At 36.5% G+C, this 20,325-nt stretch overlaps 1 protein-coding gene across 1 annotated transcript; it reads left to right on the top strand.

Moving 5' to 3' along the window:
• The first annotated feature begins 1,859 nt into the window (after positions 1-1,859).
• On the top strand, positions 1,860-20,110 carry Ereg (epiregulin). Its single transcript, XM_047565769.1, has 5 exons — positions 1,860-2,144; positions 13,994-14,080; positions 15,642-15,765; positions 16,352-16,501; positions 17,680-20,110. The coding sequence occupies exons 1-5, from the start codon at positions 2,096-2,098 to the stop codon at positions 17,759-17,761; spliced, it is 492 nt and encodes a 163-aa protein (XP_047421725.1). The 5' UTR covers positions 1,860-2,095; the 3' UTR covers positions 17,762-20,110.
• Positions 20,111-20,325: the final 215 nt, after the last annotated feature.

The raw sequence follows: 20,325 nt of genomic DNA, 5'->3' as shown, positions 1-20,325 counted from the left end.
CTTACAAGTACCTGCAGGCGTCACTGTGCAGAATAAGGAAATGATCCCAGGTGACACCCAATTCTTTGGAATTCTGTTTTCATTCCTCAGACACTAGAGTTTTTTATTTATTTTTCATTTTATTTTTCCAGATTCAATATATAGGGGAAAAACACATTTTGTAACCAGCAGTCCCTTTTCCTAATTCTAACGTACCAAACTTATGATTCCGATCAATGCTCCATAAAACTGTACCCCATTGCCAATATAATCTTTCTTGGCTCCATTTGTTTTTATACAAAAGAGTAATTAAGTGAGAAGTCATTTATGCCTAGTCAGAAGACGTAGGAACCCAATTCACTTTGATGTTCTTTGGTTTACTTACCTCGCAAATACTGACCACTCACCAAGAACCACCATCCTAAGAATCAGTGTTGAGATACAATAGTATATACTGTTAAGGAGCACTTTTTGCTAGACACTGTGCTAAGCACTTTCATTATCTTCCTATGAGTTAGATACTATTATTATCCCTAGTTTACATGTAAGCAACCTGAGAGAGATCAAATAACTTATTCAAGGATTCACAGATACCCTAAATCTTAACCACTGAAAGACAGGTGAAGTATTTGTTTCCAAAAGAGAGATTCTGGACATTAAAGGGCCATGGAGTCAGGGACAGAGAAGTATAATAATAATAATACAATTAAAAGTGGAAATAGGTAAGGAGTTAATAACATCCATTGGATTCTATTTTCTAGTCAAATATGTTTGAATACTGCTAAACTGACGAACTATCCTTGGTCAACCTAAAAAGCAAGACTAGGTATATGTATTCACATATCTGAACATAGGACTTACACACAATAGAAGTTCAAGTATACAAAGTTGTTTTTACCACAGTGTAGGATCAAATCTAGAAATCTGTGAACCTAGGGAGAAGTTAAACAATAAAAGCTGTTGATCAGATGAATGGAGATCCCTGTACGCTAATAAATCCAGGCCATTGAGGAGAACCATGAAAATTTGACTAGATTTGACTCGTCCCCCAAAGTGTGACTCCCTCAGAAAAAGCAGGAAAGTGGGAATAAGCAAAGGCTTAGTGAGTCTTCCAGCCTGATTGGAGTGGGACAATTTGGCAAAACTAGGGAGAGCTGAGGGTTGAGGCTTGGGGTTCGCATTGTGTCAGGCCTTGTCCAAAAGGTAATGGGAGTGACAGGATTGAGGTGATGTTTGGGGAAGTGAGCTCCAAAATAGCAAGCTGATAGAAGGCAAGTAGGACAGAAGAAAAAATAACTTGGGGTTTTCTTTTTAATTACTAGATGTTGAGGTGATGAATGCCTGAATCATGCTTGAAGCAGAGGGGATGAGAAGGAAGGGTAGATGTGAAAGGCATTTCTGGGTGGTGGTGTGTTTGCATAGGAGGAGAGTGTTGAGCTACTGACAAACTTCAAGTATGTTCATAAACACGACCTCTGCCGAAGTTAGTGAGTTACACACAGAGAGAGCTCTCCAAAAGCATGCACTGGAAACATCAGCCCTGACTTTGATTCAAGTTATGTCTGTCACCCACAGCAACTAAAGCCACCCACTACCCGACAGATGACCCCACGAAGCAATCCAACTCATCTGGTCCGGGATCCCCACCTCCTCCTGCGTAAGTCGGATCTCGAGGATGGAAAAGTTTGGGGAGTAGTCCCTGGCTAACCAGAGGACATTTTTTCATTCCTCAACCACTACTCTCAAGTGCTCCAGGGAGGGAGGATGACATCCGGACAGTCCGCCGGTCACCACTCCTCCCCCGGGGGCCGAGATTATGAAACTCTGGGCACTTTGTACCTCACCCCGCTAGTAAATGCTCTAGTCCGGAAGCACCTCCCTTATAAAGGTCGCAGCGCGGGGCAGTTGTGCTCACTTGCCTGACAAGCCGGTGTCAGAGGGACACAGTGGACGCGTAGATCCTTCAGGCTTCCCACAGCACTCCAGCCACAGCCCGGCAGCCGGTCTCTTGGGCCCGGCCTGAGCGTCCCCGACAGCCGCCCACCCGCCTCCCAGCTCCCGCAGCCCAGGCGCCCGCGCTCCGCCGAGGATAGCGAGGATAGCCGTAGGGAAGAGGATGGAGACGCGTCCCGCGGGCCTGTTCCAGGCGCTGAGGCTCTGCCTAGGTAAGCCTCGCCTCTTCCACCCCCCGCCCCCGAAGAGGAGACCGATATTGTCTCTGTGCATTTGTCACAGGACAAGTACGGAGTTGTCCACAAGGCTAAAGTGAGCTCCATTTAAATTGATGCAAGTCTGCCGTTTCCTCTGGCAAGCTGGAGGTGGGGTGAGGGATGAATATTAAAAATGCTTTTCATTGACGAATTAATTACTAGTATATATGTTGTGCATAAACTAACATACTTTCTATTAGGCAAAATAAAAAGTGGAAAAACTTTGCTTTTTCTTTTTGAAAATTTGTCAGGTCTAGAAATCTAAAAGCCTGAAAACCACTGTTGATATTTCGTGTTTTGTTCTTTCTTCTTGGAGGGGGGCCATTTGAGACTACACCTGAGCAACAAGAGATCATTTGAAAAGAAACGCTTTTCCTTCTCGATCTTGCACCCAGTTTTCTAAAATCTAGCCCGGTTTAGCTTCCTGTGGGCGGTGGTGGGTGCCAACGGGAGCTTGACTGGTGCTCCAGACGCGACAGAATTAAAACGCTGTCCTTGGGTACCTGGAATTGAAGGGACTTGGGCAGGTCCTGCCGCTCCCCACCGCCCTTTGCCTCCTTACACCTGCTGAGTTCGGTTTCCCCAGCAGCCGCCGCCTCCAGAGCCTTGTCAGGCACTTTGCTCTTGGGGCGATTGCACCTTGTAGCCTGTAATCGCCAAGGTATTTTTCTTCCTACTTGAGATTCCCCACCCCCTACCCCGGGGAAGGGAAGGAAAAAAAAAATCTGAATGTTGCATTTTGGTTTGAAACAAAAATCACTTTTCCCTGATTCTTTAAATTTCAAGGGGAGTTTGGAGTTGCACATGATTATTTCAATAAGGAAATAAAAGTTGACAGTCTCATATTCTTCCTGGAATGGCAATGAGGTGAATTTCCCTCACACACTAACTCTACCTTTGCAGAATGTGACAGTTAAATGATTATTTCAACAGTCTTACCTCAGGGATTAAGGGACGGAATGAAATGCATACTATGCATAGTTAGAACTTACACATCCAAGTGCAGGAACTTAAATGGAAACTGGATCTGTGGTTTCTGCCAAAACTGAGATAAGAACAAGTTGCTAGAAGATTCTCAATAAATAATAAGGCTTTACTGTCTTTGCTTGGAATCTGTGAAAAGAATAAAATTAGAAAGATAATAGTCTTCCTACAGTTAGAAATTAACCTAGAGGTCAGAACAGCACTGTACTTTTTCTCCCCTCCACCTGTAAGTTGCATCTGAACAATGCAAGTGTCTGTTGAGGCATCTCATTGAATATTCTAATTTGAGACAGCAAGAGCCTATGAATAACCTGGGTACTACCCAACTAGTGTGTGTGTTGTGTATGTTTTTGTTGTCATGAAAGTGCTTAACTCCTTTATTGCATTACTTAATTATAGTTCACCTATTTCGTCAGCTGCCAAGCCCATTTCCAAATGAGCTAGGTCAGTTTCTGTTTTCCCAGTTTGTTTAGATATTTCTCTGCCACTAGGAAAGTTCCTGTTTGAAGTTTTATATCGAATCTTTATAACTCTATTCAAGTATGCAGGTCCTATAGTTTTAGTACTTTTTTACAAGAAAAAAGGCAAAGGCAATTCTAAAATTGCTTTCCCCCAAACAAAAGGGTCCCCCAAACTTTGTCCTTCAAAAGGAAGAGACCTGTATTGTAGACCTATTCATACATTTTATTATTTCTTACGTTATAAGTATTTATGATTATGGAAAAAATTCTACTCTCCATCCTCAATATGTGGACTTAAATTGTTACAGACACAATCATTTGATTACTTGTAAATTTTCAAAATGTTTCCTATTGATATTCTTGTTTTATGGATTGGGAAACTGATCCCAATTTTTGGTATAAAAGATACCAAAATGAGGGAGTTTGTGCCTTGGTTTACTAGCAATTTTAGTCTACTGAGCATTAAAAAAAAGTGGAGATACCTCAAAATGAATAATATTTTTTCTGAATAATCTGTAGTTTTCCAGCTGTATTATTCTTCCTAATTTTGTGATTATTACAAAAAGAAGAGGAAAAAAAATTATCTTGAATTCTGCAATTATGTTTAGGGGCTCTTCATCTAAAATTCAAACATTTTCATTCATGTTCAAACAGGTTTTTGAGCATGTTCCTGAATGGTATCTCCTAGACAATTTAGTCCAACTTCATACAACAAGAAAGCATTAAGCAGAGCAAACAAGCAGGAATCTTGGTGAGACATTTGGCTTGCTTTCAGTCCTCTCTGTTGACCCTGAGAATTTATGAGCTGCCTGAGTCTTGGCATCACCTGAGATGACACATCTGGGCAGAAAACACAATGACAGGCCTCCCCTGTCTGGATTTTGACCCTGGTACCCCATTTGCCCTCTGCATGGTCTTGCCACATGAGCAGCTAGGGTAATGCAGATGTCTGGTTCCCCACTGGAATGCAAATTCAGGAATGGGAAGGGGATGAAAGTTACCAAATGCCTACTATGTGCCACACACAAGTGTTAGATGCTTTACACATATCACTTCATTTATTCTTTAAAATAGCAATACACAGTAGGTGCAGTTAGTTCACTTTTAACGAATGCAGAAACGAAGACTCAGTGAAGTCAAATACCTTACAAGGATTTAGAGGAAACTGCAAGGTCAATCTTTAACAATGTGTAAGGAACCAGTGGGTTAGTGGGAGCATAATCAAAATAAGAGCTTATGATAGAGAAGTTCTAGAGGCATCTGGGGCCACCCTAAGTCTTGGAACCTTTTCTAGGTGCAGCGTATATACAAATTGGGCTTCCTGACTCTAAGCGAATTCAGATACAGGAAACATGAGCATTCTCTCAACTTGTGCTCAAAAATGTTGAATTTTTAGTGTTCATAATTTTTGTCAACATATCTCTTGGGTATGACTTTTATTAAAAGCAGTAATTGCATTGTTAACTAAGGCCTTTATTTCAAGGAGAAGGATATCTTACATATTTTGTATACCTTGTCTGTTTTATATAATTATGAATTAAATAAGCATCCATAAAGGACCATTTCTATTAATCATGAGAAAACAGACATATTTCCTTTATTAAAAATTCAATACTCACATAGTCATTTTGGAAAAATTTAAATGTTTTTTGCCTTCCCCCCTTTTTTTTGTGTAAGAATCTCCCATTTCCTGACAAGAGATGCAAATGTCAAGTAAGAAATTCTTTTCAGAGAGACTGTAAATTAAGGTGTTTCCTCATCCTTCCTCTCAACTCTGAATATAGGCCTATGCAAATAACCTATTGATATGGCCATAACTGCTGTTGGAAATATTCCATTGGAAGACAATGGGAAGGTTCCCCAAAACTGCAATAAAGGAGATCCTCAGGGAGGAGCAGCTTGACAGCCATCACTTTGGTATGCTAATTCTGGAACCTTTGAAAAAATGAGGTAATGCAACAGACTCAGTATCCTCTGGCAATGCAGTTTATGTAAGACTGGGTGTCTAGTTGCAAGAAAGATAAAGGTTCAATGGCATTCTAGGTTAAAGTAATGATTTAATTAACTACCATACTATTTAAATTAGTTATTCATAATGATTTGATTCTTGCCCAGGAAAAAGAAAAAATATGTTAGCCCTTAATCTCTTAGATCAAAATCCTTCAATTTTAAATTTGAGGCACGAAAATTATACATACATACACACACACATTAATGTATGTCAAAACTTTATAGTTTTGAATTAAGAGACTTAGTTCATCAAACACAGATTTCATGCATGAGTTCTTTCATTTCATACTTTCAGGAAGATTTATTCCTCTCTGGGCCTCAGTTTTCTCATCAGTAAAATGGAGATCATTATATATATATATATATATATTTATATACACATGCATATGAATATATATAAATTAGTTTATTGTATCTGATTTAATGGACAGGATGATATTAGAAAATAATAAAAAAGAACTTTTTAAAAATAAGAACTCTCATCATCATCATCAAAGTGCTTTCTTACAAAAGCCTCGTTTGATTTCTACAATAATATCTCTATGGCTAGAAAAAGTATTATTGTTCCTGTTTTGCCAATGGAGACATAGGTTTAGAGAGGCACCACACAGGACTGACACAGCATGCAGGTGCTACGTTCGGATTTGCTGTACCCTCTAGTGCAGAGGTTCCCAAATCACTCTTCAATGTCAGTGAAAACTCCCCTCATTCTTTAAGATTCACTTCCTTAGAGAGTCTCCTCTGATTAGCCTGACCCCCAGCGTACTCATGCATTCCTCTGGTCTTGCCCTTGTCCCATCACACTGTGAGTTTGTATCTAAACAAGCTTAGTGGGAGCATGAAATACAAAACAAAAACAAAAACAGAAAAACACAGGCTCTATTAAACATCAATATGACCTGTTTGTGAGATGGATGATTAGATTTGTCCTGTGTTCAGAGTTCTTACCACTACGTTTTGACTGAACCAGCTGTTCTTTAAAAATGTACTTGAGAAGGAAAATATTTCAAGATTAAGCGGTAGTTTTAAAAACTCAATTCCTTTATTTCTTAGTCTAATGATTTTTCTTTGCTCTTCACATTTCTATCTTCTTATAGTCTCTATTCAGTGATGTTCTGTCTACCAAAATTCAAGTGTATTCATATTGATTGTGTGTGTGTGTGTGTGAGAGAGAGAGAGAGAGAGAAAGAATGAGAGATTACTGAACAGTGATATGATTGAATGATGGATATATACAGTAAGAGAAAGAGAAAGGAAATTTAGAGTAATCTAATTCAAATTCCATCTCCCTCTCCACCACATCTCACTTTAGTCTGTTTTCAGGTAAAAGAAACTCAAATCAAAGAAAATAAATAAGTATCTGAGCTAGAACTGGATTCCACGTCTCTTGAGACTAATCAAGGAGTTTCGAACTTTGATTCTATTAACATGACCTGGATGACTCTTCCTTGTGGGGGTCTGTCCTCTGCCTGTCAGGGCGTTCAGTAGCAAGCCTGGTTTTTACCCACTAGATGTCAGTAGCTCCTCCTAGTCGTGACAACCACAATCACCTCCAGAGGTGGTCAAGCACCCCTGGTTGAGACTACTAACCCAATGCATTTTCTTAATAATCGTAACTCATTGCCACCCGTAATTCACAGTTTTGAATAATTAGCACTTAAATAACCAAGACAAATAAAATTAATATTAATAGTAAGTTGGATCCAAATACAAATCAAATTCTAGGTTATTAAAAAATTTTGCTTTGGTGTCTGGGGAATGTAGCTTAGTGGTACAGCACTTGCCTTACAAGTGAAGTCCTGGGTTCAATCACCAATTCCAGGAAAACAAACAAGCAAGAAAATCTGTTTAGCAATTTTTATTGCTGATTTTAGAACTATTTGCATCTAATAAGGATGACTCTTCTTTATGATGGAGTCATTAATGAAGTCATTGCCTTGCTGACCTCCTTACATTTCCTGTTACAACTCTACTCCCTTGGTTCTCACAACACTGAAATTTCTTTTTTCAGAGATTTTCTCTTCCCTTGACCTTTTCTGTCTGCTCTTTACCACCTATTTCCCCAAGCTGTGTTAGTTTTCATTCCAAACTATTACCCTTGGACCTTCTGAGTGACTCCCTTGACTTAAGGTAATATATCTTCATATTACTTTCACATAGATATAATCAATTCCATTCTTATTTTTTTACTCTATATCTGTATTCCCAACTACCTCATATATTTAAATAGCAGATGAGCTTCGAACTCCAATTCATTTACTTGTGTTCTCGCTCCATACTCAAATGCCTCCACAAACCTGCTGCGCTACCTGCTTTCTACTCATTTAATGGCACTGCCCTCCTTTGTATTTTCTGGACAGATACTTGACATCATCTGCAAATTCTCTTCTTTCTTCACCTCCTCCAGGTGTCTAGTTTCATTAAATGTACTGAGGTCAGGAACCATGTCTTTTACAATGATTTTCCAGACAGCATCTTGCTTGATATCTTGCACATAGAAAAATGCTCAACAGATCTTTATAAATTCATAGATATCATTTGACACTTGTAGTTAATTAAAAACAAGTAGAGGCTAAACTGCCTTCCTCCTTCTTTTCTGTTTGTGAGGTTGTAATGAAGCCCTTCTCACCCTGCTCTCATACTGTGGATGCAGATGTGCGTCTAACTGAAATCAAGGTCCCCAGTGTTAACCAAATGCATTTTCCTAAACTATATAAATGAAGTTTCCATAATACAATGTGTGATTCATATTATGTAGATTTTCTGAATGAAAAATAATCAACCTCAAGATTTTTAAATGTTCTTTTAAAAAATTTTTTGTGGTTGTGATAGAATGCCTGTATTTTATTTATTTTTATGCGGTGCTAAGGATCAAACCCGTGCCTCACACGTGGTAGCCAAGGGTTCTGCCACTGAGATACAGCCCCAGCCCCTTAAATGTTCTTTTGTGTACTAACTCTCATTTTTGAAGGGAGGGTTCACTGATTAATGTCTTATCCTTCTGAAAAATTCATGTTTGACATAGACATCTATACAGAAAGCAAAATGGTCAATATACTTCTAAAAATGTTTTAAATATTCTAAATTCAGGCCACAATATAACCATAATAATAAAAAGGCAAATGGCAAACACTCATAACCCAAACTGCTGCCCCTTTATGAGACTACTCCTTTGGGAAAACAATGTAAAAGTAGTTTAAATCTCTGAATTGGACCTATACGGGTAGAAGTGGGAAGCAAGACAGGTTATAAAAAATCCCCTCCCCTGTCAGATTATTTTGAGGATAAAACCTTTTCCTTAGAATTGAAATTATATGGTAAAAATATATCATTGGCTTTCAGGAGGTGTAGGTCTCATGTTTAGGACTCTTAGCCACAAAATTCCAGAACACCCAGATGAACATAAATTATACCTTTTACCTGAGAGTTGGTCTTAGTTCTCTTGCATTACGGCAGTACTTCTAGGATTACTGAGATATGCATGTTTACACCCATGTTTAGGGCAAAGTAGTCAATTTTTCATTATTTTGACTTACTGATTTTTTTCTTTGAATACTGTTAAGTACTGCATTGTAAGATGAATAAAATATTTGAGATATGATTTAGAAATTACTGTCAAAATTGTAGAATATAATGCACTGCATATAGATTACATATTAAATCTTCTCTTGTCACCTGTCAAGGAAGATCCTGTGGCTCTTTTAAAGCTCGAATTTAAAAAAAATACTTATTTATAACATTATTATATCGACCTCTGATTTCCTGTTATTTAGGTGAAATAGTTATAGTTTTTACACTTAGCTTTTAATGAAACTTAGTTTTAAGATGTATAATAAAGAAATAGACTGTTTGCTGTTGAAAGCAAGGTTAGTTCTCCATACATTTGAATGTATACATGTGGGTTTAGTTTACAGTTTAAAGGTCAGTTTTCTATACATTTACACACACATATATATATATTACTCTGAAAAAGTAGACTGTTACTAGAAAGTACTGACAGTAGTTCTGTTCACTATGACTTGATCAAGTTTATAGTTATTTTATCCAAAAATGCAAGATCTTGTCTAATAGTGAAATCTTATTTAAAATAACAAGGCACCCCCAAATGGTGAAGGCATGTTCATTCTTTAAAAGTGCACAAGACCTAACAAGCTTACTATGTTATAGACAAATCCTAAAATTATACGCTGCTGTGGAAGAAGGTAGGAAACTAACAGTACGGGGGTAGGTTGGCATGTGACCACAGCAAAAGTGTGAACGAAGCAGATTTTGCTACCTGTTTGGGCCAGGCACATACTATGATTCATCATGAGTTTGCTGTTCTGTACTTAATATTCTAAAAGATTTGATTGAGAAAATAAGGCATATACCTTTCATTCTATTACATCGTATTTTTGGATCATTTTTATTTGCTTCATTGCTTTCCAGAGAAATCATTTTACCCCTGAGATTTGCAAACAATGTTACTGACTTGGCTTGGTCAGTCAGTCACTGAATCCCAGCATCCCCTGTATTGTCCTTCTTCTAGATGCGCCCCTCAGTGGGATCCTTAGGAAGCAAAGTGAAAAGAAACCAAGTATAATGACAAGGACAAATTTTTCTACTTCCGGCATTCCAATGTACTATTGGGTAACCATTTCTTAGGGCTCCAGGGCCCACGACATTTAGTGCTATCCCCATTCCGGTGATGGTACTCAACCTCTCCCACGCACCACGCACGGTCCCCAATATTGTGTAAGGGTGTAGGCTCGGCCTGACTCATGGGGAAGAGACAATTTGTATCCTCTGAGTCAGTGGCTCCACTTCCTGTTGGCACATTAGAGATTTCGCTGAAACACAATCTCCAAAAGGTGAAGGTGGAGAGATGAATAGGTGAGCTTCATATTTCTAGACCCATTTTGAAATTTGACAGAATAACCTTTAAAAGGATTTTGATCTTTGTATTTGTACTGAAGTAGAAATTCTAACTGCCAGTGGGAGTTTATAGATCATCTTCCAGTATCACCTTGCAAATTCCTCTCTTAGTTACCAATGTAAAACTGGTTACATCTTGATTTTGACACAGACACTAACCAAACTTTTTAGGATCGTAGTGAATTATTTTCTTGCAGGGAATATTGGAATGGATCAAAAACTCAAATATAATTTTTGTAATTGAATCATAGAGTAATTGTGTGCAATGAACACTAAAATCATGAAAAAAGTGACTATTAAGGAAATACATGGATATAACTTAGAACTTAGTTCTTTTCTGTATGACTATAAAATAATAGTGATTTGTTTACACCTGAGAACAACTGTTTTGAAGCACTAGAACTGTATATTTGGTCAAATGATTCAAAATCAATTTTCTTATTTCATTGGCCACATCCATCTATGCTAGAGCTGCAGTTACACACTTTAATTTGAGAGGAGAATTTACAATTACTTACAATTTCCTCTGTAAAATATCGTGTTGTTGGATTAATGCAGCAAGTCTCACAGAAACTGTCCTGAGCAATGGACTGTGTCCAAGGAAGCGTCACAGGTAGAGGAAGCCTAGTTTTCATGGAGGCACACCCTGGGCTGAACAACCTTTAATTGATGAAGACAAATATTTCACCGGCGGCCTAAACAACTAGAATAAAGTTTCCAACAGTGGAAAAACTAACCACTACCCAAAACCTAAACAAACAAACAAACAAAACCTTCAGCACCTCAATACAATTCGCTGAATTCTATAGTTGTGCCAAGTTGCAACTGTAAGCAATTCTAAGCAGGAAAGGCCACTCTTGGTTTCTGTAAAGGAATGAGAAACTGGATTGAAATGTGCACTTTCAACCTGGCTGGCAACTTTCTAAGAGAGAATTGGTAATAAAAACATTTGCAACCAGAAGTTCAGTTTGTATTGAAGAGGCTAAGGTAAGGGGTTTAATTCTTCAGTAAAGTGCATGGCAAAATTATAGTGAGAAGTATCACAAAATTAACATAGATGAGAATCTAACTCATTTTCCATAAAAAAACTACATGAAAAGAAAATTTTATCTCAGTTTAACTGACAAGGAAATCCACACTTACCCACTGTCTTTGTCATTTTAGAAAGATGATTTTTAAAAAATATGAGAGCAATTGAAGTAACATTTATATTGTAGGAGAAACATGAAGTGGGGAAGAGATAATACTAAAACTGTCAAGAAAACAATATTTTTAAATTATTGAAAGAATATACAACTTGATGTCAGATTCTTGACTCTAATCTTCTGTCACTAGACAAATGATCTTGCATAAGACATTTAATTTACATGCACTGAGACTGTTTGGGGTTAATAACAGCTTCATGGAATTGTTAGATCAAGTTCGAAACATGAAAATATAAACTATGAAGCTGATATGTAACTTGGTTTTAGAACCCAAAGAATTCGCAGTTTTCTTAATAAATACAAGCCTTTTCTGATTAAGAAAAAGTAAAAAAAAAAAAGTCATGTTTTACATGATTTAATTCATACTTTTGAGATCAAAATAATAAACAGATTTATAATCTTGTTACAAGCCAGTAGAGGGCACCACCCACATATACTGCTAAAACTAGAGGCTAGAAGGCGAGTATCAAGGAATATTTATGGGAATCTCTGGTAGGTAAGATATCTGAGAAGACTATCATTTCATTTCGATCTCCCCAAAACTCTGTGAGGTAGGGAAAATGTAGACTTGGAGAAGTTAATTAATGCCCCAAAAATTCCATCGCTCAAGTTTTCTCACATGATTCCTTTTCACCATACTTTGTTATCTCCCAATGGGGTAAATACTCTGCTTCAATTAAAGGTACCCTAATTTGATCTGTAAGATGTTCATTATACTCAGGTATTATTGCCCATTTTCACATTTTATGATGTGGCTCATTTAGCAATGTGTTTCCTTAAACTCCTTATGCTCAATTTTTTTTTATGTCTGATGGGGCTAATCACAGTGTCTTCCTCAAAGAGTCACTGAGAAGATTAAATGAGATAATAGGGATAAGGGAAATAGAACCATGCCTGGCACACAGTACATTTTCATGAAATCTCAGTTGCTGTTAACGATTGCTGCTACCCCCACCATTAATATTTATTCTCTAACAATTACTCATCTAGACAGTAAAGAAGAGTTGAAGTGCAAATACCTGAAGCTTAAACAGAAGAAGCTAAACGCTCTTAAATAAACATATGTGCAATTAAAATTATCATGCCTTCTATGCAATTCAGAAACCACTTAAGTCATTCCAATGCCTATTTTCCAACATTTACCTTTTCACTGGAGACATAATGAAACAGCTGATTCAGACACTGTCTGTATTGGTAGAAACTCGGTGCTAGGGTTTGGTGTGGTTCATGTGACATGCCTGCTCCTTCCTGAATTGGATAAGCCATTTAGCTGACCCTCTGTATCCACAGGTTCAAGAATATTTAAAAAGCGTGTCTGTACTGAACAAGTAAAGACCTTTTCTGTACATTCCCTAAAAAGTGCAGTATAGCAGGTATTTATACAGCATCCACATTGTATTTGGTGTTATAATCTAGAGATAACTTAAAGCACATGGGAAGAAGTACATAGGTTATATACAAATACTATGCCATTTTATATATGGATTTGAGTATCTGAAGATTTGGGAAACCCTTTTCTATGAATAAGGTGGGAAGTCATATTCTGACTTTACCTAGATTATATTTTATTAATTAAAGTCTATTTTCATGTGTAATACAATGTAAAGAGTAACAGACACTTTAATAAACAATAAATACATGTTAGATTTTTTCCTGTTGTTACCATAAATGGAGCCTGGTGTTTACTTGAAATCTTTTGTGATGGGGTCTACATCAGAACATTACTTTATTTTTTAATTAATTTATTTTTTAATTTTACAGACTGTTTAAATTCATTGTACACAGTGGAATACATCTTTTCGTTCCTATGGTTGTGCACGATGTAGATTCATACCATTCGTGTAATCATACATGTACATAGGGTAATGATGTCTGTCTCATTCAAAGCATTACTTTAAATACATAGTGGAGTAAAACTGGAAATTCTCTAACTGCTAAACTTAGGAAAACTCAAACTTACAATCAGGTCTTTGAAAATGTTATTGCAAAATGTTTATAGCAGGTAAATTTGTAACTAAATATAATGCTTGGACCCTGAGGGAGAAGAGCTGGGGGTTCATTTATTTTCAATTCTATGTCTGCTCCCATGAACTACTTTTTTATGGTTTTGATGGATGAAATCCTTAAAACAATCAAAATTACTTTGTAAATGCTGCAGTTATTTACAAATCTGACCGAGGTTTCTTTCCTGGAAATATTAACTATATGTTTGATTTTCCTCCATCAATAGGTTTGCATCTTCTACAAACAGTTCTCAGCACAACTGTGATTCCATCATGTATCCCAGGAGAAGCTGATGACAACTGCACAGCTTTGGGTAAGCCCAGTTTCATCAATTCTGCATCAAGGGATTCCATAGTTTTCAACAAAAATGTAAATATACATGTGCAACAATAAAAAAGGGAGAGAGTAGATACTGTATTAATTTTTAACCCACTAATTAATTAGAGTTCTGGAAAAATACACAAAGGGTTAACTAGTGGGAGAGGGATCAACATCTATTTATATGTAAAGATTTGATCTTAAAAACTCAGGGAATAGGAAAATCCCATTTCTCTACAGAATCATCATTAAGATACACTGAAAGACTGGATCCCAAGCAAACAAAACACAGGAAAATGTTACTTGTATACACAGTAGTTTAAAAAGTGCATGTGCATACACATATATATGTAAAGAGGAACAAATGATGTCCTTTCTCAGTTAATGTGTGTTAAACATTTTACTAAGGCATAGAACTACAAAGGTAGGTAGTACATAGTCTTTTCCCATCAAAAACTGTGGTCCAAGGTCTGTATTCAGTCTGAGCTATTGAGTCAAGGGTTAGTTTGAGAAAACAAGATATTTTCCACAAAAATATTACCTTCTCTCTTGTCCCTCACTATCATGCTCTCTGGAAGTTTAGTGGCTTTCCTCCACCACTTTTTCCTCCTTTTTTGGTTATATGGGCAAGAGTATTATAATGAAGATTTTTTTTAAATGATAATTTCACAAACATCCCTCACATTTTAATAACTAAAACATTGTAATGGGAATTTTATTTGTAGGTTGCAACACTCTTTCCAACAGGATTCCTATTTGGGGACAGGGTACCGGGTATTGAACTCAGGCACACTGGACCAGTGAGCCACATCCCCAGCCCTGTTTTGTATTTTTTAAATTAAAGACAAGGTCTCACTGAGTTGCTTAGCACCTCGTAGTTGCTAAGACTGGCTTTGAACTTGAGATCCTCCTGACTCAGCCTCCCAAGCAGGGATTACAAGATTCCTATTTTTATTGTTGTATTTACATAACAGGAATTTCTAACTCAGAGTTTGTCTAGTTTATACTCAGGTCTCAAAGCAAGAGATGTCAGGAGACTTTGATTTCTTTGATGATAACCTCAACAATTCCACACACCAAAACAAAGTTTACTGACTTAAAAACCTATGATAGAATTAAGCTCTCTTGAATTAATTAATGATTTTAGCTTGAAATTGCTATTGAGGGTAATGAATTTTCAGAATTGCTTTGAGACCTGAAAGAATGAGATGTTTTATTTGGAGAAGTGAATAATGCCTACTATGGAGAGTAATGGTGTGTGTGTGTGTAACTACCTTTTCTATCCATGAAGTGTGTCTTTTGAGAATAAATCCTCAAGTGCTTTTTTATTTTGTTTAGTCTGTTGGATATATTCCTTTGGATTCAGGGGTTGTTTATTGATCTAGGGAGTGTGATACCTACAGTGGAATGGTTTTCTCTTCCTGAAAATTCTCCTGGACTGATGGCATCTAACCTGTTTTGTGAAGTTGCTCAGTGATTACTGTTGTGAAAGGATGATTAATGCCCTGAGTCCAAGAGGGCAACAGAATGCTTTCAACTTTCCATTTCCTTTACAGTTCAGATGGAAGACAATCCACGTGTGGCTCAGGTGTCAATAACAAAGTGTGGCTCTGACATGAATGGCTACTGCTTGCATGGACAGTGCATCTACCTGGTGGACATGAGTGAAAATTACTGCAGGTAATATGCCAAAAATAAACACAGACAATGTTTAAGCTTACATTTCTCTCTTTTTGTTTTAAATTTTGAAATTACCCCGTATTTCCATGGACTATCAAAATACAGTAGATATAGACTATTAGAAACTTTTTTGACTTTTTTGAAATTAGGGAACAAATAGTTTTCAAATTGTACAGATACCTCATGGATGCACAGTCTGGAGGAACTCAAATGCCCTCCCACTTGCGATGATAGCAACTCCACTTTTAATCTTTTCATTGGACTTCTATGTCGGCCATTGTTTTAAGAACTGATTCCACTGATTTAGACAAAAAGTATCAATTCTACAAAGCTTACAAAACACCATTCTAGTTAAATGGCAGCTAAATCAAACTGTTATTTTAATACCACTATTTAGCCTGAGAGCTCTGTGAACTCATTTTATCAATGTTGTACCAATGCTATATTCAATCTTTGAATTCATGTTTATAACTTCTAGGAAATCTTGCTGATTTCTTGCATTATACTGTAACTCTAGTTCTTAAGAAAAGAATTCATAAACATGATGTCCTGAAATCATTGATTTTTGTCTTGTATTTTTTTTCAGGTGTGAAGTGGGTTACACTGGTGTCCGATGTGAGCACTTCTTTTTAACTGTCCATCAACCCTTGAGCAAAGAATATGTAGCTTTGACTGTGATTCTTATTATTTTGTTTCTTGTCATAGTCGCCGGTTCCATATACTACTTCTGCAGATGGTAAGCCAGTGCTTTCTTTATATTCTACTTTTATAAATTACACAGTGCAGACCTACAAACCAAGTAAAAATGTGAACATACCATTAGAGGAATAAGTGTGCATTGATGATATACACAGAGATGTTCTAGCTGTAGAACATCTGGATTGCACTTCATTATTAGCTCTGTTACTTATTATTTAAGTGGTCGTCTGAAAGTCCAACAGGACATTTCAGTTCCTTCCTCTATAAAATACAGACAGAAATTCTTATCCTATAATCACCGGGCTGCTTTTAGTACTGAGTATGATAATCCGATACATGCGAAAGTAAACCATGAAGCACAATGCTGCTATTATACTTAGATTCTTGTATTTATTTTATTAGGTCAAATTTTTATTTCATAAAACACAGCTTGTAAATTAATAATCCCAGAGTCTTGGGATCTTAAAATGAAAGATAGATCTGTAGAAATTAGTTTCCAGGAAATTATAAAACCTTACTGATAGAATTGGTTCCAGTCAGTTCCCTAAAGCAGTCATATCCCATTCTCATGTACAATGTTGTCACAGGATGATAACTGGCAGGTTTTGTAGGTTAGGACCAGACTGTGGGACTGGTGTGAATTAGTTAATAACAGTTGCCTTGAAAATGTCACCTTTTAAAATCCTTTTTATTTTGAAACTGGTACAAATTGTTCAGTGAACTTTTCAGTTTCAATTTACAAATTGTTCATTAGTGAAGGTTAAGAGTGTGCTACTTTTATAAGGTTAAATTTATTTAAACCTTATAAATAATCCTTATAAGAATCCATCAAATAATAATGCCTTCCTAATTAGTTATCATCACAGCAGGAAGTGCTATTAAGAGAGAAGAAAAAAGAAAAAGAGAAGGAAAGAGAGTGGAAGGGGGAAGAGAGAAGTGGATTCTCTTCAGTAAATTTCACAGTATTCATGAGTATGTAGAGAGAGACCTTTGAGAAGTCCTCCTGCCATTTCCTTCCAAACTTGACTAAAGAACACTACTCCCTTCCTCCCTCATAATGTCACCTTGTTCAAACTAAACCCAGGCACTTCCATCATTTTGGACACACTCTTCTAATGTGCTTTTGGATTCCATACATTTGTTTCTTTTGTTAACATACTGTTTCTTATAACTATTAAATAGAGTGTTAATGGTTTCTTTTCTGAATATTTCCAGGTACAAAAATCAAAAAAGCAAAAACTCAAAAAAGGAATATGAGAGAGTGATCTCAGGGGAACCAGCATTGTCTCAAGTCTGAACGGCTCAGGGATGCACAGCACGCCTGATTAATGTTAATATTCCTATTTTATTAATAATATTTATGTTGGGTCATGTGCTAGGTCAACAACAGCATATTTTTAATATGCTTAGAAGAATGTTTTTATTTTGTTTTATTTTTTGACAGACTATTTGCTAATATATTATGTGTAAAAATATTTAATATCAAAAGAAAAGAGATATTTTTATAAGAAATAATTTCCTGAGCTAAATGCTTTATTGAAAGCTTCAAAGCTTATATGCCTGCTGCACAGTGCTTAGGAATGAGCAATGCCCAGTTCATTGTTCAGGAACTGTCAGCATGTGACAGATTTTTGTAAACCTAAATATATGGTCAAATCAATGTTTTAAGTAGATTCTTTTCTACTCCTTAAATCAGTGATAATTTACTTGACTATGTTATGGTTTGATGCATTAGTTTGGCACTACTGTTTCAGGTATTAAAATAGTAATAAAATTGGGATTTGGGAGAAACAAACAGATCATATGCTAAACACTGCATATTTGAAATAAACTAAGTTCAGGAAGAATGGCCTCTTTATTCCTGTATGGGCTAATTTGATACATATCTGCATGGAGGGTCAGTGAACCATCCCCAATGCCAACCCACAGCCACAGAAAACTGTTAGCCACCTACCAGATTCTCTCCAAGTCAAGCGAATGGAACGCTTCATCATCTTTCATGTCAATAGTGGGTATTCCATAGCTTCACAATATTCCACTTTTGTACAACACATTGTTTATGTGAGGTAATTGTTGCTCATGAGGCCATTAGGAAAAAAATACATAAATTTGTGCTTCTTTTTAGGGTATTTGTTTTCATAGGAGACTTGTTGAAGAATTATAAGAGTAAAGCAGAGTCCAAAATGTGATTAGCTGATTATCATTTTAAAATAGAACAGTCATTCTACATGTTGTCTAAAAATGGAAATACAAGTATTTCATTTTCTATCCAAGAAGTTTTACTTACAAATAGTTTAGTAAGTAGCTTCTTCTAGAACTTAAAGTTATATATTTTAAAATATCCTGATACAGGAAGTGGAAAATAATAGGAAAAATAAATTGTATTTTTCCAAATGAAAAACTCTATTTGGAAGTTTTTAAAATGTAGAGATTTAATCATACCTTCCCATGGAGGCTGAGATGAAAGTACCCCCCTACACACTTTCCCCCCCATGTCATTTATTTATTTTCTGGAAGAGATTGAGATTTCTTCTGCACTCTGAGCCTATAGGTCTCAGTGAGTTAAGGGTATTTTGGGCAATTGCATAGGAGACAGGGCAGTCATCACCTTCGGCGTTCAGGGGAGGCTACCTCCCTGATTGCTAAATCTTTTGGTAGCATCTCTGTATCACATACCAGGTCAGGGAGGATCGTCTTCCTCCACCTTTTTCTTGGCATGTACTAGGGCAACAAAGAAATCATAAGCCGAGTTACCTCTGGAGTACCAGGTGCCAGGACTTGCCTCCAGATGGAGCCATGGATTATCTACCCTGGTGTGTTCACATGGTTCTCATGTATAGTCCTGGCCTGGCTCTTGCCATTAGGGAAACAAGCAAACAAAAGAAACAAAAATATATACTTAAACATATTCATGTACAAACACTTAGGTATGCATGAGCTCTATGGACCATTGAATTACAGTCATTTGTTCTATCAACTAATATCTGAAACTTAAAAACAAGATAAAAGGAAAATAAAAATCAGTGCTACTTAAAAGTATATTTATTTCATGTTAACTATAGCCAAAATCAAATGTGTTATCTTAGGGCACATTTTAAATCCAATATTACTTATTGACACCTACTGAATATAATGCAAGTCTGCCTATTTTCAGTGATTTTGTCTGTTTCAAAGAAAATTTATTGACTAAGAACTCAACTACAATCTATTTCATTAACAAAAGCTTTATTGACAGTATCTTGGTATTGGTATATTAGTCTATCTTCAGCATCTCAATTCATATTATATAACATGGTGCAAGTAGTTTTGGATATTTTTATCTTTACTCAAAATGCTTAAAAACTATCCCCATAGGGATGGGGATGTAACTCAGTGACAGAGCACTTGCCTAGTAAGTGCAAGGCCCTGAGTTTTGTCCCCAGTACTGCGAACAAACTAACGAACTAACCCCTGAAAGAGTTAAATTTTTATTTACAAATACATATTAAATAATGAAAAAGTATAACTTGGATTGCATTTTGTGGATGAAAATTAGTAAAACGTGATTGTTTTAGTGAGGATCATACTGAGTAGACATAAAAAAAAAAAAAGATTGCTATCAGTTCATGTTTCCTGCAGAAAATGTAAAGTATTTGGCTCACTCTTAGTTATCTTCCTCATTCTATAGATTTCTAACTATGTCTCAAAGAAGCTACACACACACACACACACACACACACATACACACACATTTAATGCACCGAGAACCAAAGCAATCTCAGAATCAAAAATGCACAATTCATGATCTTCCACCAAGTCCACCCAATAACCCAGTAGACACACTCTATAACCTGGACATTAAGTTCTGTGATTGGTGCTAAA

Source organism: Sciurus carolinensis, chromosome 10 (assembly GCF_902686445.1).
Source record: "Sciurus carolinensis chromosome 10, mSciCar1.2, whole genome shotgun sequence".
Taxonomy (NCBI): Eukaryota; Metazoa; Chordata; class Mammalia; order Rodentia; family Sciuridae; genus Sciurus; species Sciurus carolinensis.
Note: the sequence above shows the minus strand (reverse complement) of the source record. Positions and strands in the feature narration are given on the sequence as shown.